The 19,985-nt window shown below is 40.4% G+C and overlaps 1 protein-coding gene and 1 long non-coding RNA gene across 3 annotated transcripts in view; both read right to left on the reverse strand.

The window, feature by feature from the left end:
* LOC139757298 (uncharacterized) overlaps nt 1-19,985 on the reverse strand; it is a 56,445-nt gene that overhangs the window by 14,480 nt on the left and 21,980 nt on the right. For both annotated transcript variants that reach the window (XR_011714588.1, XR_011714589.1), the window contains exon 2: nt 7,238-7,461. This is a non-coding gene — a long non-coding RNA (uncharacterized lncRNA). The remainder of the gene's footprint in view (nt 1-7,237; nt 7,462-19,985) is intronic.
* Nucleotides 1,617-7,231, reverse strand: LOC139757295 (uncharacterized). Its single transcript, XM_071677663.1, has one exon. The coding sequence runs from the start codon at nt 7,134-7,136 to the stop codon at nt 5,610-5,612; it is 1,527 nt and encodes a 508-aa protein (XP_071533764.1). The 5' UTR covers nt 7,137-7,231; the 3' UTR covers nt 1,617-5,609.

Here is a 19,985-nt window from a genome sequence, read left to right on the forward strand (position 1 = left end):
ATAGTATGGGTTGAGGACAGTGTACATGGGTTGTATATGTTAAGGATTGTAAGTGGGGTTAGTACAGGTAGGCAGTAGTTGGAAAGCAGCCAACGACCAGGGAAGTATTTAGTAGGCAGCCAACAACCAGGGAAGTATAATACCAGTACTACCTGCCTGGGTACCAGGAGGGTTAGTGACCGCTGTATAGTATGCTAGCATTTTAGAGGTTGTCAAGCTGCACTCCTCTTACCTAGGTAGCTGTCTCTTCTTTCTGCCTCACCCATACATAGATTACTGACATTCCATCCACAAACATACAATTTCTTCTTGTCATACACAGCATCTGACAACACTTGACTCGCACAGCTCATTCCTCATATCTCAAAGTTTTCCTATGGTGAGCACTATGCTAGCCCTGCCTTTTAGCAGAGTGGTGGGGGCAACAGATAGAAGCAGAAGTTAGTAACTTTTAGGCAGGAGTATTAAAGAGAAAAATTAGGTGGAAGTAGAAGGTAGGAATATTAGGCAGAAGTAGTCAGTAGAAACATTAGGAAGGAACCTCTGCAAACATTGCTCTAGAGTTGCCTTCTGCTAGTGGTTTGTTAAGGGCAAGGCACTAAAGGCCAAGAAGCAGCACTAGTGTTCATTAGTTATGGAGATTCTATTGTTTTGGCTACCAACTTGGGGGAGTTCCAGTTGGGAACAGACATCAGATGTATATTTATATTATTATATATTTTGCTTTGTCGCTGTCTCCCGCGTTTGCGAGGTAGCGCAAGGAAACAGACAAAGAAATGGCCCAACCCACCCCCATACACATGTATATACATACGTCCACACACGCAAATATACATACCTACACAGCTTTCCATGGTTTCCCCCAGACGCTTCACATGCCTTGATTCAATCCACTGACAGCACGTCAACCCCGGTATACCACATCGATCCAATTCACTCTATTCCTTGCCCTCCTTTCACCCTCCTGCATGTTCAGGCCCCGATCACACAAAATCTTTTTCACTCCATCTTTCCACCTCCAATTTGGTCTCCCTCTTCTCCTCGTTCCCTCCACCTCCGACACATATATCCTCTTGGTCAATCTTTCCTCACTCATTCTCTCCATGTGCCCAAACCACTTCAAAACACCCTCTTCTGCTCTCTCAACCACGCTCTTTTTATTTCCACACATCTCTCTTACCCTTACGTTACTTACTCGATCAAACCACCTCACACCACACATTGTCCTCAAACATCTCATTTCCAGCACATCCATCCTCCTGCACACAACTCTATCCATAGCCCACGCCTCGCAACCATACAACATTGTTGGAACCACTATTCCTTCAAACATACCCATTTTTGCTTTCCGAGATAATGTTCTCAACTTCCACACATTCTTCAAGGCCCCAGAATTTTCGCCCCCTCCCCCACCCTATGATCCACTTCCGCTTCCATGGTTTCCCCCAGACGCTTCACATGCCTTGATTCAATCCACTGACAGCACGTCAACCCCGGTATACCACATCGATCCAATTCACTCTATTCCTTGCCCTCCTTTCACCCTCCTGCATGTTCAGGCCCCGATCACACAAAATCTTTTTCACTCCATCTTTCCACCTCCAATTTGGTCTCCCACTTCTCCTCATTCCCTCCACCTCTGACACATATATCCTCTTTATCAACCTCTCCTCACTCATTCTATCCATAAGTCCAAACCATTTCAGTACACCCTCTTCAGCTCTCTCAACCACTCATTTTATTACCACACCTATCTCTTACCCTTTTTATTACATACTCGATCACACCTCCTCACACCATGCACTGTCCTCAAACATTTCTTTTCCAATACCATCCTCTTCTGCACATCCTCATCTGTTGCCCATGCCTTTCATCCATACAATATTGTTGGGACTAATGTACCATCAAACACCCATTTTTGCTTTCCCAAATGACAACCTCTCTTTCCACACATTCCTCAATGCTCCCAGAACCTTCATTTTCTTACCCACCCTATGGCTTCACTTCAACTCCCATGGTTCCATTTGCTGCCATATCCTCTCCCAGGTATCTAAAACACTCCACTTCCTCTTAAGATCCCTCCATTCAAACTTGCACTCCAAATATCCACTCTCTTCCCTGCACAGCAAGTTTTCCTTCATATTCATTCTAAACTTGCTCCCTTTATACATTCTCCTAAACTCAGAGGCCACCTTCTGCAGTGTCACACTTGATTCTGCCACTAGTTCCAAATCATCAGCAAACAAATGACACCTCCCAGACCCCCACACTCCCAGCAGACTTCATACCTGCTCCTCTCTCCAAGACCCTTGCATTCACCTCTCTCATCACTCCATCTATGAACAGATTAAACAGCCATATTGATATACAAACCCTGTGCTGCAGACCCACCTTCACTTAGAACCACTCACCCTATTGAAAAACTCTTCATTGCTTCTGAAAGCTTTCCTCTACGTCATATATTTGTAGCACCTTAAGCAAAGCATCTCTGTTAATGCTATCATATCCTTTCTCCTGACCCATTAATGCCACATAGAAATCTTTGCTTCTCAAAATTTCCTCACACATTCTTCCAAGCAAACACCTGAAACACATATTCTCTACACCGAAACCACACTGTGTCTCCCTAATCTGATGCTCTGTGCTTTTATCCACCTCTCAATCACCACTCAGCCATACAGCTTACCCAGTAAATTCATCAACAAACTAATACCTTTAATCATGCAATTTTGTCCCCCTTGCCTGTATGCAATATAGGTACATTCCACCAATCTTCAGGCTCTTCATCATGATCCATACATATACTGAAAATCTTGACTAACCAATCAACCACAGCATTACTGGATTCCATCTACAGTGATTACCCCAATATTGAGGAGTTTCGACAAGGCTGCATCATTGTGATTAAATGGAAAGGATAAAATTTTGAGGATTTTCTCACACAAAAGGAGTCTAATATTCTTCTACTCATGCATGGAATGCAGACTCAAAGCAGTAAGAGCGACTAAAAGGGGAGAGAGCGGAAGGCAGGAAATCCTCCCCTCTCTTTTTTAATTTTCCAAAAGGAGGAACAGAGAAGGGGGCCAAGTGAGGATTTCCCTCAAAGGCTCAGTCTTCTGTTCTTAACGCTACCTCGCCAATGCGGGAGATGGCGAATAGTATGAAAAAAAAAACTCACAATAGATTCCTGTCCCAGGAACCCCATTTGTAAGGGTCCTGCAGTGCTTAGAAAGGTAGTCACTTAAAACAGAAGAGACCACAGTTCAAGGAGTAATGTAATGCTGTGTCTGACTTTGTCATGTGACTGCAAGACAACTAGGCAGCAAGTATTGTCCTCAGTGCATCTTCATTATGCTGGAGAGGTGGGCAGTGCCCTTAATAGATGCAAGAAAAGGTAATTTGTGTGTGTCTGGTTGTGTGGTTTATGATGCGAGTATGTCTATTGGAGAGGAGTTTATGATTGGTTTGGTGGGGCTTTTTTTTTTTTTTTTTAAGTTCTTGTCAAGTCATTACAGTGTGAATAGAATTGTCAATATTATCATTTTTGGGAAGGGGATCTGTGATTATAGGTTGCTGAAATGTGATAAGGGGTTGGCCTTTTTATTCCTGTATTCAGAACTGGGTTATTATGCCAAATCTTGTAATATTTTGATTGCTGACCATCTAAGCATCTTAAGGCCACCAGTGAAAAACCCTACAGCAATGGTTATCAAAATTTCTGTAGAATCTTCTGGTATGGCTTAGCCATTACAAGCATAAAGCAACTGATGAGGCATATGGTGAAGAATTCTACAAATGAAACCAATAATAGAGCATATGCTAGTGATTCTAATATGTTGATCTAGGTGCAAGAAACAAGCAGCAGTTGATGGAAAATATGCTTAAGAATTTTGTATGTTGATTTTTTTTTTTTTTTTTTTATACTTTGTCGCTGTCTCCCGCGTTTGCGAGGTAGCGCAAGGAAACAGACGAAAGAAATGGCCCAACCCCCCCCCCATACACATGTATATACATACGTCCACACACGCAAATATACATACCTACACAGCTTTCCATGGTTTACCCCAGATGCTTCACATGCCTTGATTCAATCCACTGACAGCACGTCAACCCCGGTATACCACATCGCTCCAATTCACTCTATTCCTTGCCCTCCTTTCACCCTCCTGCATGTTCAGGCCCCGATCACACAAAATCTTTTTCACTCCATCTTTCCACCTCAAATTTGGTCTCCCTCTTCTCCTTGCTCCCTCCACCTCCGACACATATATCCTCTTGGTCAATCTTTCCTCACTCATCCTCTCCATGTGCCCAAACCACTTCAAAACACCCTCTTCTGCTCTCTCAACCACGCTCTTTTTATTTCCACACATCTCTCTTACCCTTACGTTACTCACTCGATCAAACCACCTCACACCACACATTGTCCTCAAACATCTCATTTCCAGCACATCCGTCCTCCTGCGCACAACTCTATCCATAGCCCACGCCTCGCAACCATACAACATTGTTGGAACCACTATTCCTTCAAACATACCCTTTTTTGTATGTTGATATGGTGACAGTTAACGTGACACAATTGGGAAAATATATAGATTTCAATTACAAGAAACTCATACAATCTGACTGTATGTAAGAAATGTCAGTGAAAGTCGATAACTCGTCTAACATTTGCTACAACCATTATACTACATTATCTAAGATACTCCATGAATGAAAAGTAATTTTTTCTCTATGTAAACTAAGGTTTTACAAACTATGACTAAAATTAAGCTCTACTAGCTGTAGAGAGAATACTGCTAAATGACACTGTAAAATGCCATTACCAAGCAGGCAATGAACAGTTTTCTTTCAGTGTCCTCAGTTTGTTTGTATGTGTTCCTTTCTAGCTATATTACTGACAGCATAAGGATCCGCTGTTTCTAAAATACTTACTTCTTTTCTAGGAGTAACAGTACAACTACATTTATCCATAATCACATGCTACAATCATATGATAAAGCAAATGACTAATACTGTACTATAATCTTAATTCATGAATCCATTAGTCTTTAAACTAAAAAACAATAAAATTAGTAATAAATTTACAATCAATAATGAAATTAACAAAGTATTTTTCGCATACAATAAAGTGATTAAGTCACTTTAAATGAATTAGCATTACCAGGCACTAACAAAAGATATAGTGACTGTGGAGTATTCTAACAAAGCCACATAAATATTTGATTTACACAAAAGTAAGAAAAGAATACTGAAAAAGTACATAAAAGTTACAAGATGATTTTGCCATTATGTTCTAAGAACATACCAAAAATTTGCCGAGTATCGCTTTTTTAAACGTGTGAAAAAAAAAGACGTAGGTGAGATTATTTGATATAATGTCAATACTTTCCCCTTCAGTAGAACTATCAGGTGTTCTAAACAAAACAGATAATTCTAAGTTCCCTAAGCAAAAGGAAAAGTAATCCACATCTTGTAAACAAAAAAAAAACAAAAAAAAAATAAGGACAATACTTTCATCCTCAGTAAAGCTACTGAGCACCCTAATCACAAAGCCAGGTAATCAAAGATCTTCCCAAATTTCACTATGGGTAAAGCAAGAGAGCCTTTCAAACAGATATGATGTCAATACCTTCATCTTGCCATTGGCTGTCCCATTCCTGCAACCCCACACCTACAAATAGTGGGTCCTCTTCAGTTGTGTGAACTGGATGGGGCTCATCTTTAGTTCTTTGTGAGGACTCTAAACCAAAGTAATTTGCAGACACCCATGTTTCTGTCTGAACTGTTGGCCTGTTATGTGTTAGCATTTGCCTCTTTCTTGATGAGTCTTGACATTTCACATCTTCAGTATGTTTTGAGGGTTTTTTATTTGCTAATAAAGACATTCTTTTATTTTTCTCTTTTTTCTCATAACTTCGGAATACATAATCTGTGCTTGCAACTGACACTGCATATTCAGTGAGAGTGTCTGTACTGCAACTTACCTTATGCTTGATTTTTCTCACAGCAGTTGTTTCTACTTCCTTCCCAATGTCATCATCATCATTTTGATCACACATACCTTCTGATAATTCTTTAAAAGCTTCAACAGGTAGAATGGTCATCACTCTTAATTTTCCAGGTACAGCATGTTGCTTGTACTTCCTTATTGAATGGAAATCTTTGGCTTTATTATTTTTTCCATTATTACCCAATGCTCTCATTCCTCTATTTATTACTGCTTTCTTTAAATTTTTACATTTCCCTCTTGACACCATCTCACCCTTTACTATCCCCTTGTGCTGCCAACGATGATCAATGAGCTGTTCTAGGCCCTCAATAGGCTGATTACAAACATCACACCTCAAGTAACTATGTCCTGTGTCTCGTGTGTGTTTGATCAATGCTAATCGAGTTGTGAACTTTGACATGCAACTTGAGCACTTGTACAATGGAACCATCTGACTTCGCTGCAACAATTTTGTGTGCCTGTGAACAGAACTTATATGAAGACATAGTCCACGTACAGAAGAATAGCATGTACGGCACTTAGCACACTCATATGGTGCATCTTTCATGTGAACCATTCTTACATGAGAAAGCATGCTCTGCCTGTTGGGATAATTTTTATAGCAAAAACTACACCTGGCTGTTTCAATGCTTGGATGTTGCTTATGATGAGACAAATCACATTTACCTGTATTACCTCTCCTAAATATCACTGCCTGTTGTTTAAGGTGAGTCTTGCGATGCTCACTCAATCCTGAAGAGCTTCTAAATCTTCGTTTGCACTCATTGCACTCATATGGTCTCTCTCCAGTATGTTGTCGTCGATGGTCTTGCAGTGACTTGCCAATTGCAAATGCTCTACCACAAAACTCACATTTAAATGGCTTTTCACCTGTATGAATACGTTCATGTTTTGTAAGATCAGATTTCTGAGCAAAGGCTCGCTCACAGTAACTGCACCTAAATGGTTTCTCACCAGTATGAATGCGCATGTGAATTTGAAAATGTGCATTATGCTGGCACACAACTCCACATATACTGCATATAAGATTATCACGACTCCCTCTTTTTCTTATAGTCTCATGACAATCTTTTGTCAATTTGTGTAGGCTTAAGTCAGATCCTGAGATCTCTGAATTTTGCATTCTCTTATTAAATCCCCACTTGTTATACAACCTGTCAATACTACTACTACTGCTAAAACTACTGATACTACTACTATCATCACTCTGTCTTTCAAACTCACTAAAATCCTCAGGAGTATTGATAACCATTTGTTTTTGCTCCCAAGCCCTCACAACTTGTTTTTTTATTTTGAGAGAATTCTTCATGGCCTGCCACTCTAGGTTAAAATCTTCAAGGCTGCTTGTTGATGGCTTATCAAGTTCTAATTCCCGACTGTAGGTAGCTAATAATGAGTGTAAAGCTCCTGCCTCTCTCAAATCCATTTTGCAACAGTTACCAACTGCCCTGAAAGGGTGACAATAGTTATCATTTTTGCTACATAATGTATCTATCCTAAAAGGCTGAAAGCTTTTTATCATTCTGCATTATATAGTTTACTCTGGGTAGCTGCATTACTGCAATATACTGCAAATGCCCTGAAATACTGTCATCAAAAAGATTATAAAGGATACTTAATGTGAGGTTCACACTTAACATGAGGTAAAACATAGATATCTGAAAGTTTGAAAGGAACATAATTGGAATGGTTACTCTTGTATCTATAGCAGCAGTAGTGTTTATGATAGTAGGAGTATTACATACTGATCATACACAAAGTAGCTTGGACTACATAGTACAGCAGACAAAGCAGCAGTAAAGATAGTAGGGGTATTACCTAATGATCATATGTAAAGCAGCTTGGACGACATCGTACAGTATAAGAAAAGAAGTGTTTTGCAACAAGAAAATGAAGACTGGTTTGATCTGCTGTAATGTTCACAGATGACAGTATACTAAATGTTGTTACTGTATATTGGACCCGAGAAAAATTGACCATAAAAAGAAGCACTGCTACCTGTCATAAAATACTTCAGATTACTCAACTTTTTTGGCATTCTGCCTTTCAGCAGGTCCAGTTTTGAGGATTCAATTCTAACCAAGCTATTCTAACCTGCCTTTCTCATTGAGTAATAACTTCTAACCTTCAACTCTCGCTTCAAGTTTTCTCCCTTTTCAAGATCTTATGCTTTCATATCTAATATATGGCCCATCTAGTTCTTTTGCCTTCATGCTATTACTCAAGAGTAAACCTCCTGTCCTTGTCTACTTTGTGTTTTACTTCTTTGTTAAATGTAGTTCTATCCAACTTATCTTCATCACACTTTTCTAAGGCAACATTTCAATGCTTTCTAATAGTTTTTTATCCTCTGCTTTCATGGTCCATGTTTCTGCATCATACATAACTACACTCCATACTGAGTTCTTTACCATCCATATCTTCAGCTTCAGACCAAGCTTATCTGTAAGCAGCCTTTTCTCTTCATTGAAAGCTGTTCTGCAAACAGCAATTCTAGTCCCCACCTCACTATTACATTCTCCTGGGCAAAATATAAAACTTCCTAAATATCTGAAATATTTTACTTTTTTACTTATTTAATTTTCTGGGCATAAAATAATGATGCCTTGTCCTTCATAATTCTCATTACTTTTGTTCCTGGCACATTTACTTTCATTCTAAAATCTCTAGCTATCCTGACTAAACTTTATGTAATTTGTGAGAGAACACCATCTATGCTGCTGACAATGCCTTGTCATCACAGACCTAACTGTTTTCACTATTTCCCCTCCCAATTCCATTCTTTTGTGTAGGTCTAAAGTATTCTTCCTTAACTTTTTATCATTTGAGAAAACACCATCTTTACTGCTGTCAATGCCTTGTCATCACTATTTTCCCTCCCAATTCCATTTTTTGTTGAGGTCTAAATGTGCTTCTCTCACCACTGCCTCTGCATAAATATTGAAAACAAGTGGAGAAAACCCCACCTGACTCTCCTACCCACTATGCCAGACATCAATTCCCATCAATAGCATAGGCTGTGACAGTCTAACTGGATACAGCTGCTTAACTTATACTCAGTCTCTCCAACCAATAATATATGTTCTTGAATATCACCATTAGTTTAATCCAGTAAACCTTATCAAAACCTTTCTTAGAGTTGATAAAATACACACACACACCTCTAAATCATGATGTACTACTATTTCTCCTAACATTCCTGCACTATCAACTGCTTCTCTTGGTGTACATCCTGAATTTGAGCCAGACTAATCTTTACTGCTCTGCTCTAAACAATCTTTATTGGCACCCTTAGCCAATTCTAGATGCATGGCCTATATGGTGTGAAGCCTGAGGATTTGGTGCTCCTTGTTTCGTGGTAATGAGAGTTTCCTAATATTTCCAACTATTTTCCAGATATGTATGGTGACTATTTCATAAGCATAAACAAATACCCAGCTATCACTGCCATTACTAATGATGCATGTAGAAGTTCACCCCTCCAGTAAGACTTTAGACAGCTCTACCTCAACATAAGTATATCTGTTTATTCTGGACCTCAAATCAGAAGTCTCGTTCAATTAAATTTTATGCAAATCCATCACCTACCTATCACCCATGTAATTCTAAAAAGCAACCAAAACCTAATGGATGACATCAGCAAAGACAGGAAATTACAAAACAAAAAATGCTACAGTCATGCTTAATGCACATATAAAAGCAACAATGTGTACTGAAGGGTGGTGTAAAAAACTACTCAAAAACACTACTGTATTCACCTGTTAATGCTGTCCCCACATGCCTTATCCAGAGTAGATCTAATACATGGGTGATGAAATTCAATCTGAGTGAATGTACAGTAACGAGGATGGAAAACTGTAAAAGAAGGCCTCAGCATGATTATTATCCAGCAAGAAATAAGCCATAGGAATCTTTCTGGGAGTCGAACATCATCCCTAACCTATCGCCGAAGCCCTGTATTAGGAGAATAGTACAAGACATGTACTATGCGCTGGCAAATAGGATAGCAATAAAGTATATGGATCCAGAAATATAAAATTTTCAATATCATACATAAGGCTAAAACTAGATGATGATTTCCAAGTTTGGTTGCTGCACATAACCCAATGACTACTGACATGCCTTATAAAGTATAGGACACATCCTATACATCCTCTCAATCAAAACTCTCCCATACATAATAACTGGTACACTCAAGAAACTTAAGCTTATAATTTAACACTCATCTCTATCCCCCTTGCCTTTACACTGTTGCACAATTTATGCATTCCATCAAACCTTAGACACCTCCCCATATTCCATATGTATATACTGAAAATCCTTACCAACCAATCAATAGCACAGTCAACCCATTTCTTCAGAAATTCAACTGCAATACCACCCACTCCAGCCATCTTTCCACATTTCAACTTACAAAGTTCTTTCACCACCTCTCTCCACCATACCCTTTCCAAAACTCTCTCACTTCACATAGCTTCCCAACCCAAACCTGCCATCCTATCATCAGTCAACAACCCTTCAAAGTACTCACTCTGTCTCCTCACCTCATCACTATATGCTATCACTTCCCCATTTGCCCCTTCGCTGATGTTCCCATTTGTTTCCTTGTTTTTCTCACACTGAGAACCTCCTTCCAAAATATTCTCCCTGAGGTTAGTTGATACTCAATCACCCCAACTTTGAATTCTTTTTCAACCAGTACATCTTCCTCTTGACCTCCTGCCACTTTCTCTTATACAGGTGCACCACCGAATTTCCAGCAACTGATGGTTCAGCACCTCCTTTAGTCCAGACAAAATTACAAAAGGGGAACTTGAAATTACCGTGGCCACCAGACTAGTTTACTGGGCGGCCACAGATGCTGTTGTGTGTAGGGTGCGCTTATTTACATTCTTTACATGGCACTTGGTTGTGATACCGCAATTCTTTGAGATTCTTAGCAATGAGATTCTTAGCTTATTTTGCTTGAATTTAACACTAGCTATGGCTTCTAAGACATATGAGAGTGTCAGTTGTGGTGTCAAACGTAAACACCAGTCCATATCGATCCAAGATAAAGTAGAAGTGTTGAAAAAAATGGACCATGGTGTTTCGGTGAGTAAGCTGTGTGACATCTACAGTATTGGTTCATTAACTTTATGATATAAAGAAGCAAAGGGAAAAAATGCTGAAATTCTATGCAGACAGCAATTCCAAGAAGCAAATGACAATCAGAAAAACTATGAAAGATGGTAAAAGTACTGAGCACGATCGAGTGATGATGGAATGGTTTCAACAGCGTCGGAGTGATGGAGCGGACTTGTCAGGTAGCATGATAATGGACCAGGCTAAGTTGTACCATAAAGAACTTAAATTACAACATGAGCATGACTACTGTGATGGATGGCTCCAAAGATTCAAGAAGCGTCATGGAATTTCCATGGCTAAAGTGTGCGGAGAAAAGCGGTCTGCAAACCACAAAGGAGCTGCCGAGTATGTGGACGAATTTGCAAGACGTAGCTGGAACACCTCAGTCCTGAGCAGGTGTATAATACAGATGAATACTTTAGACACATGGGAGATGTATAATTAGTGGGTTAGAGGGGTGATGGTGAATTATCATTACGTGACTACTGTTAGTTCGGCAAAATGGTCATTCTGGCAAGGCTTTGGAACCAAGAGTGCCAAAAAATCGGTGGTGTACCTGTATATCTCCAACTCACATACACTCCTTTCTGTAAGTACTGGCCATATTCTTCTCTTCTCTTTTTCACTGGTATCTCTTCACACAGGTCATCTTCCCATGCTTCCTTATTTTCACCACTCTCTTCTCACCCATAATGTTTCTTTTCCAAAAACCTCTACATATTCACCCTCACCTCCACAAGGTAAAGAACATGGTATAAAATCAGATCACTTAGCGAAGATCTGGAAGTTTTGGATGAGTTTAGATACTGAGGGGTAAAGTTTAATATGGGTGTTAGATGGAAAAGTGAAGGTGTAAGAATCAAGCAAGGGAGAAAGTTTGGAGGTGCATTAACAGCTCTGGTGAACAGGAATAATTCAAGTAATATATGTATAAAAAGCCTGCATGAGTGAAAGCTTGTCCCAGCCCTTGTGTAAGTCTCTCTTTTTGAGCCAGGTATTCCCAATTACCAGCCCTTTTTTACACACAGCTCAACATGCTGTCTACCATTTCCATTAGCATCAATTAATATGCCATGTCCCCCAGTTATAACCTCACCTACTACATTACTCACCTTTGCATTTAAATCACCTATCACATACATTTCTTTCAATATAACAGACCATTGTTTCCTGCATTCAAATCACCTATCACATATATTTCTTTTAATATAACTGATCATTGTTTCCTGTATCAGCGAGGCTGTGCCAAGAAACAGATGAAAAATGGCCCATCCACTCATATACACATATATGTACATAAACACCCACATGTATACATATCAACATATACAAATAAACATACACAGACATATACATATATATACACATGTACATATTCATGCATGCCTTCATCCATTCCCAGCACCATCCTGCCCCACAGGAAACAGCACTGCCACCTCCTGCGTTAGCAAGGTAGTGCCACAAAAAACAAAAAGGGCCACATTCCCACACACTCAGTCTCTAGCTGTCATGTGTAATGCACCAAAACCACACCTCCCTATCCACATCCAAGCTCCACAGACCTTTCCATGGTTTACCTCAGATGTTTCACATTCCCTGGTTCAGTCCAGTGACAACATGTCGACCCCAGTATACCACATCATTCCAATTCATTCTATTCCATGCACGCCTTTCATCCTTTTCCATGTTCAGGCCCTAACTGCTAAAAATCTTTTTAACTCCATCCTTCCACATGCAAATTTGGTCTCTTGCTTCTCCTTGTTCCCTCTACCTCTTACACATATATCATCTTTGTCAAACTTCCCTCACTCATTTGTTCCGTATGTCCAAACCAATTTAGCACACCCTTCTCTGCTCTCTCAACCACACCCTTTTTATTACCATACATCTCTCTTACCCTTTCATTACTTAATCAAACCACCTGACACCGCATAATGTCTACAATCATTTGATTTTCAACACACCTGCCCTCCTCCATACAATCCTATCTATAGCCCATGCCTCGCAACCATGTAATATTGTTGGGACTAAATATTCCTTCAAACATACCCTTTTTTGCTCTGAGATAACGCTCACTCTTTCTACACATTCTTCATCGCTCCCAGAACCTTCACCCCCTCCCTCACTCTATGATTCATTTCTGCTTCCATAATTCCATTCACTGCCAAATCCAATCCAGATACCTAAAACACTACTCTTCGTCCAATTTTTCTCCATTCAAACTTACATACGTATTCACCATTTCCTGTGTTAGACATGTAGTATTAAGAACACAGGACTGAGCCTTAGAAGGGAAATCCTCACTTGGCCCTCTTCTCTGTTCCTTCTTTTGTAAAAGTAAAAACTGAAAAAGTGGAATGGAGAATTTCCAGTACCCTGCTCCCATCCCTTTTAGTCACTTTCTACAACATGCAGGGAATGCATGGGAAGTATTCTTTTCTCCCTTATCCCCAAGGATAATATATATATATCCCTAGGGATAGGGGATAAAGAATACTTCCCATGTGTTCTCTTGTGTTGTAGAAGGGGACTAAGGGGAATGGGAACAGGGGGGCTGGAAACCCTTCCCTCCTTGTCTTTCAATTTCTAATAGGGGAAACAGAAGAAGAGATCAAGCAAGGCGTGCTCATCCTCCTCGAAGGCTCATTGGGGTGCCTGAATGTGTGTGGATGTAACCAAGATGAGAAGAAAGGAGAGAAAGGTAGTATGTTTGAGGAAAGAAACCTGGGTGTTCTGGCTCTGAATGAAACAAAGCTCAAGGGTAAAGGGGAAGAGTGGTTTGGGAAAATCTTGGGAGTAAAGTCAGGGGTTGTATGTATATGTGCGTGTATGGGCGTTTATGTACATATATGTGTATACAAGTGAACGGGACATTCTTCGTTCGTTTCCTGGCACTACCTCACTGACGTGGGAAACAAATGTCAAGTATAATAATAACAATAATAATGATGATAATAACAATAATGATAATAATGATGTGTGTGGATGTAAGCAAGATGAGAAGAAAGGAGAGATAGGTAGTACCTTTGAGGAAATAAACCTGGATGTCCAGGCTCTGAGTGAAACAAAACTCAAAGGTAAAGGGGAAGAGTGGTTTGGGAAAGTCTTGGGAGCAAAGTCAGGGGTTGGTGAGAGGACAAGAGCTAAGGAAGGAGTAGCAATACTCCTGAAGCAGGAGTTATGGGAGTAAGTGATAGAGCGAAAGAAAGTAAATTCTAGATTGATTTGGGTAAAACTGAAAGTGGATGGAGAGAGATGGGTGATTATTGGTGCCTATGCACTAGTCATGAGAAGAAGAATCATGAGAGGCAAGTGTTCTGGGAGCAGTTGAGCGTGTATTAGCAGCTTTGACGCACAAAACCAGGTTATAGTGATGGGTGATTTAAATGCGAAGGTGAGTAATGTGGCAGTTGAGGGTATAATTGGTGCACATGGGGTGTTCAGTGTTGTAAATGGAAAAGGTGAAGAGCTTGGGATTTGTGAGTTGAAAGAAGATTGGTGATTGGGAATACCTGGTTTAAAAAGAGAGACATATGTAAGTATACGTAGGTGAATAGGAGGGATGGTCAAAGGGCATTATTGGACTCAAGTTAATTGAGGCGTGTAAAAGAGAGACTTTTGGGTTTCAATGTGCTGAGAGGGGCAGCTGGAGGGATGTCTGATCATTATCTTGTGGAGGCAAAGGTGAAGATTTGTAGAGGCTTTCAGAAAAGAGAAGAGTGGTGAGAGTAAGTGAGCTTGGAAAGGAGACTCAAGTGAGGAAGTATCAGGAGACTGAGTGTTGAATGGCAAAAGTTGAGAACAAATAATGTGAGGAAAGTGGGTGAAGAATGGGATGTATGTAGGAAAGCAGTGATGGCTTGTGCAAAAGATGCATGTGGTATGAGAAATGAGGGAGATGGGCAGATTAGAAAGGGTAGTGAACAGTAGGATGAAGAAGTAAGATTGTTAGTGAAAGAGAAAAGAGAGGTGTTTGGACAATATTTGCAGGGAAGTAATGCAAATGACTGGGAGATGTATAAAAGAAAGGAGCAAGAGGTCAAGAGAAAGGTGCAAGAGTTGAAAAAGAGGGCAGATGAGAGTTAGGGAAAGAGAGTATCATTAGATTTTAAGAATAATAAAAAGATGTTTTGGAAGGAGGTAACTAACGTGCATAAGACAAGAGAACAAATAGGAACATTAGTGAAGGGAGCAAGTGGAGAAATTATAACAGATAGCAATGGAGTGAGAAGGAGATGGAGCGAGTATTTTGAAGGTGTGATAAATGTGTTTGATGATAGAGTGGCAGATATAGGGTGTTTTGGTTGGGGTGTTGTACGAAGTGAGAGGGTCAGGGAGAATGGATTGGTGAAAAGAGAAGAGTTCGTGAAAGCTTTGCAGAAGATGAAATCTGGCAAGGTAGTGGGTTTGGATGGTAGTGAAGTGGAATTTATTAAAAAGGAGAGTGACTGTTGTCATGTACTCTCCTAAGATCTTGTTTAAGGGTATTGGATTACTAACAATCGAATAGTCGTTTCCCTGTTGGGGGTGATCATAGCCTCGCAGTTAGCGCTCCCAGCTACCACGCAAATGGTACGGGGTTCGAATCTTTGCATATATGTATATATGTATTATCATGTACTCTCCTAACATCTTGTTTGAATTTAAAATCTTATATTATTTTGTCCTCCATACTACGCACCACTGCCTCTCTGCCACGTTGGAACCAGATCGTTTTGCGTTCATTCAAGTCCTTGTTGCTTCGTCTCACTTTGACTGAGACAAGCCGGACTTCATACCCACTCCTTATATATCAGTGCCGACGCCTTCCACGGCAGTCTTAACCCAGACGGCATCCCGAGGTGTAGTGGCTCTTCCCCGAGGTGTGGTGGTGTGGTAGGGGAGCGTAACGATTTTTTTTATATAAGTTAAGCTGCCTTTGTGGTTAAATGCACTTATGGTTGTATTAACATAGTTTTATGTTGTGTGCTGGGAAATTGCTTTTTCATTTGATTTGTGGTTAATTAGTTATTATACTTGCTGTTACTTCTATGTTTGATACATAATACTGATCATTATCAACCTGGGCTCATTCTACACCTGTAATTTTTCACAATCATTTATGACGGGTCTTCTCGCAGTATAACTTGGACAACAGTGCTCTATATCGACCATCACCTTCATTACTGTGAGAGCTAGATTCGTTATATGGGGGCCTGTCCGGGAGGTCTGTTATTTAATAAGTTTCCTTGTGCAAACCACATAGACTTGTTAACCGTCCTTATATTAAATTGATTTAGTTCCATGGGAAGGTAACTCTTAATCTAGTTATAACTTTTGGTTATTTCTCGAGTGTATAACTGCCTTGTACCTGGCCAGTGCATAGCTAGTTAGCTTTCCTACATAATTAATGGTATAGCCTGTCCCTGTTACGTCCCACATGTGTTCATACTTAAGATATCTACACTGACTCTCATAAATCGTCGTACAGAAACTCTCACTCATTTATAATCTGAGCCAGCGAAGCTCATCATTTCTCTCACTTTAATTTACACTCGTTTGTAACGTGACCAGTCTCAAACTTTTAATAAGTACTCTGTATAGTTTTGGTAATTCCAGTGCGTATGTATGGGAAATACGTTACTACCTTAACTACACACTGGTTCGTTACAAGTTGAAAGTGTCTACCTGCGGTTTTCATACTATTTACTAGCTCGGGAGGTATTTGGTGTGATTACCAACATTTCTCGCTTAATTTCATATATCCATTCCTATTGTCCTTTAACCTATTTTTGCCTTGTTCACCATGACTGACTTTGACCCCGTAAGGTTTGTAAGTAACCCTTCAGTTGAGGAACTTGAGTCAGATAATATAACTAAGGATAATCTTAAGTTTATTGCCACTACATTTCGAGTGCCATTCACTCATAGTACAACTAAAGATGAACTTAAGTCTAACACTGAAGCCTACTTAAGGGCTACAGATTTTACTACCCATCATTGCACATCAACTCCTGACCTACAGACTACTCTTGAGATTGAGACTGTTAAACTCCAAGCTTTGCAAGTTAAACTACAGACTGAACTCGCTGAACGTGAAACCATGAGACTGAAGCACAAACACGAGTTAAAGGTCTTACAGCTGAAACAAAGCATCCCAGATACAGAAGCTCCTGTCAAGTTTGATGTTGCCAAGCATGTCAAGCTTCTTCCTATTTTCACAGAGAAGAATCCAGAAGCCTTCTTTAGACAATTTGAAACAACAGCAGAACACTTCAAATGGCCCAAGGAGCACTGGGTCTGGCTCCTAAAGCCCAAGCTTGTGGGTAAGGCAGTTGATGTGTGTGATGGGATTCATAATGTTACTAACTATGAGGAGATAAAAGAGGCAATCTTGGCCACATATTCTATTACAACTGAAGGTTACAGACAGGCTTTTAGGAACCTAACTAAAACTCAAACTCAAACCTATTCAGAATTTGCTGCTGAGAAACTTAGATCATTTAATAATTGGATTAAATCGGCTAGTGTAGATACATTTGAAGGCCTGGTCAACTTGCTTATGCTTGAGGAGTTTAAGAGAAAGGTTCCATACTACATAATGGTGCATATAACCAACAGGGAGGAAACAGATTACTTAAAGGCAGCTAAGCTCGCTGACATCTACTCCCTTATCTATTGTCCACAACAGAGAGAGGGGAAAACTACCCCTTCTACTGTAAGGTCACATGCACGTTCCACACACGCTAAACATGTTTCTGGACAGGGTCAACTAGGTGAAAAATATGCTCAGGTCTGTAGGTTCTGTAAGAAAGAAGGACACCTTATAAAGGATTGTCCTGATCCTAGGTGTAAGGTATCTAAGGGCACAACCGCCACTGCGACAACCTTCACAAAACCTGTGGCAACCACCAACCTACATGATTCTCCATCAATCGACCTCTTTCAACCATTCCGCTCCCCTGGCACTGTGTCTCTAGGCCCTGGCAAGCAACAACATCCTGTACAGATAATCAGAGACACTGCATCGGCCCAGTCTCTGATCCACAACGCATCTCTCCCTGATATTGACTCTAACCTAACGGGTGAGAAGGTCTATCTCATATTGGTCAACGCCAGCACTCCAGTACACCTTGCCAAAATAGAGCTTGACTGTGAGGCGGTGAAAGGTACAGTAACTGTAGGAGTAGTTGATACTCCTCTACCTATACCTGATGCCACCTTCCTTCTTGGTAACAACCTAGCCGGCAGTCTGGTCGTCCCTGCACTAACTATTCGAGACACTCCACTGCCCTATAGCCCTACTGAAGACATTGAGAAGGAGCAGCCAACCCTGTTCCCCATCTGTGCCGTCACACGCTCCCAACATCGACGGACCGTGGAGGAGGAGGATCCTACACCACCTCTCTTTCCTAAGCCCTGCAATGAAGGTTTTACTACTTGTGGTCTGGATGTATCTCCTTTAAACAAGCTGATATCCGAGCACAAACTAGAGGAGGCCCAGCGACAGGACCCAACCCTGTCGAAGTTACACCAGGAGGTCCTGCCAAAAGAAGATACCCTCGACACACCTGCCTTCTACTACCAAGACAACATCCTTATGAGGGTCTATAGACCCCCTAAACTCTCTGATGAAGATACATGGGCCGAGACGCATCAAGTGGTAGTTCCACACTGTATAAGGCAGCCTCTTATGGAAATCACTCATGAAGGTTTTAGTGGTCACTTAGGAATTAAGAAAACCTACCTCAAACTACTTAATGATTTCTATTGGCCTGGTATGAAGAAGGATATAGCTTCATTTATCAATTCTTGCTTAACTTGTCAGATTGTAGGGAAACCTAATCAATCAATTCCACCATATCCATTGCAACCCATTCCAGTTCCTTCAGAACCCTTTCAAAAGATTATTATTGCCATAGTTGGTCCCTTGCCAAAGTCTAAGAAGGGAAATCGGTATATACTTCCAGTACTTTGCCCTACATCTAGATACCCAGAGGCTTTTCCTCTAAAGACTATCTCTGCCAAAAATGTAGCTAATAAATTAATCCACATGTTCACTACTTTCGGTATCCTTTAGGAGGTACAAAGTGATCGTGGCACCAACTTCACCAGCGATCTCTTCAAAGATGTGCTTCAGGAGCTAGGTATCAAAAAGACCCTGTCCACAGCATATCACCCGCAGAGTCAAGGTGCCCTTGAGAGGCACCATCAAACCTTCAAATCAATGATATGCAAGTACTGTCTTGAGAGGAATCAGGATTGGGATGAAGGTTTACCCTTTCTCTTATTTGCTGTTCGAGAATCTCCACACGAGTCACTTGGTTGTTCACCTTTTGAGCTCGTCTTTGGTAGAAAAGTCAGAGGACCTCTTAAAGTGGTTAAAGATAAGCTCATTAGTCATAAAGTTCCACTGAAATCTGTCACAACCTACTTGCAACAACTGAAAGATAACCTTGATAAGATACGTAAATTTGCTAGGAATAATTTGAAGATTTCACAACATACTATGAAATCAGTATTTGATGTTAACGTTAAAGTCAGAAACTTTCAGGAAGGAGATAAAGTTCTAGCTTACTTCCCAATTACTGGTTCTCATCTGTCAGCCAAGTATCACGGTCCTTACACAATAAAATCTAAAGTCAATGATTACAATTACATAAGAAGTACTCCTGGTCGTCGTAAAGCAACACAATTTGTCCATGTTAACCTTCTAAAACCTTTCCTATCACAGGATCCTGCACGTGACCAGATAGGATTGCCATGCAATGTAATGGGCTCACAGGTAGATAACACTCTTGATACTTCTGGCACAACTAACAATTGGAAAGGACATTCAAACTCTAACATACTACAAGACTTGCCT

This window comes from Panulirus ornatus, chromosome 25 (genome assembly GCF_036320965.1).
Source record: "Panulirus ornatus isolate Po-2019 chromosome 25, ASM3632096v1, whole genome shotgun sequence".
Classification (NCBI taxonomy): domain Eukaryota; kingdom Metazoa; phylum Arthropoda; class Malacostraca; order Decapoda; family Palinuridae; genus Panulirus; species Panulirus ornatus.

What these genes read in the sequence shown, in the direction of transcription:
- LOC139757295 (XM_071677663.1), bottom strand. Translation starts at nt 7,136, where the DNA reads ATGCAAAATTCAGAGATCTCAGGATCTGACTTAAGCCTACACAAATTG.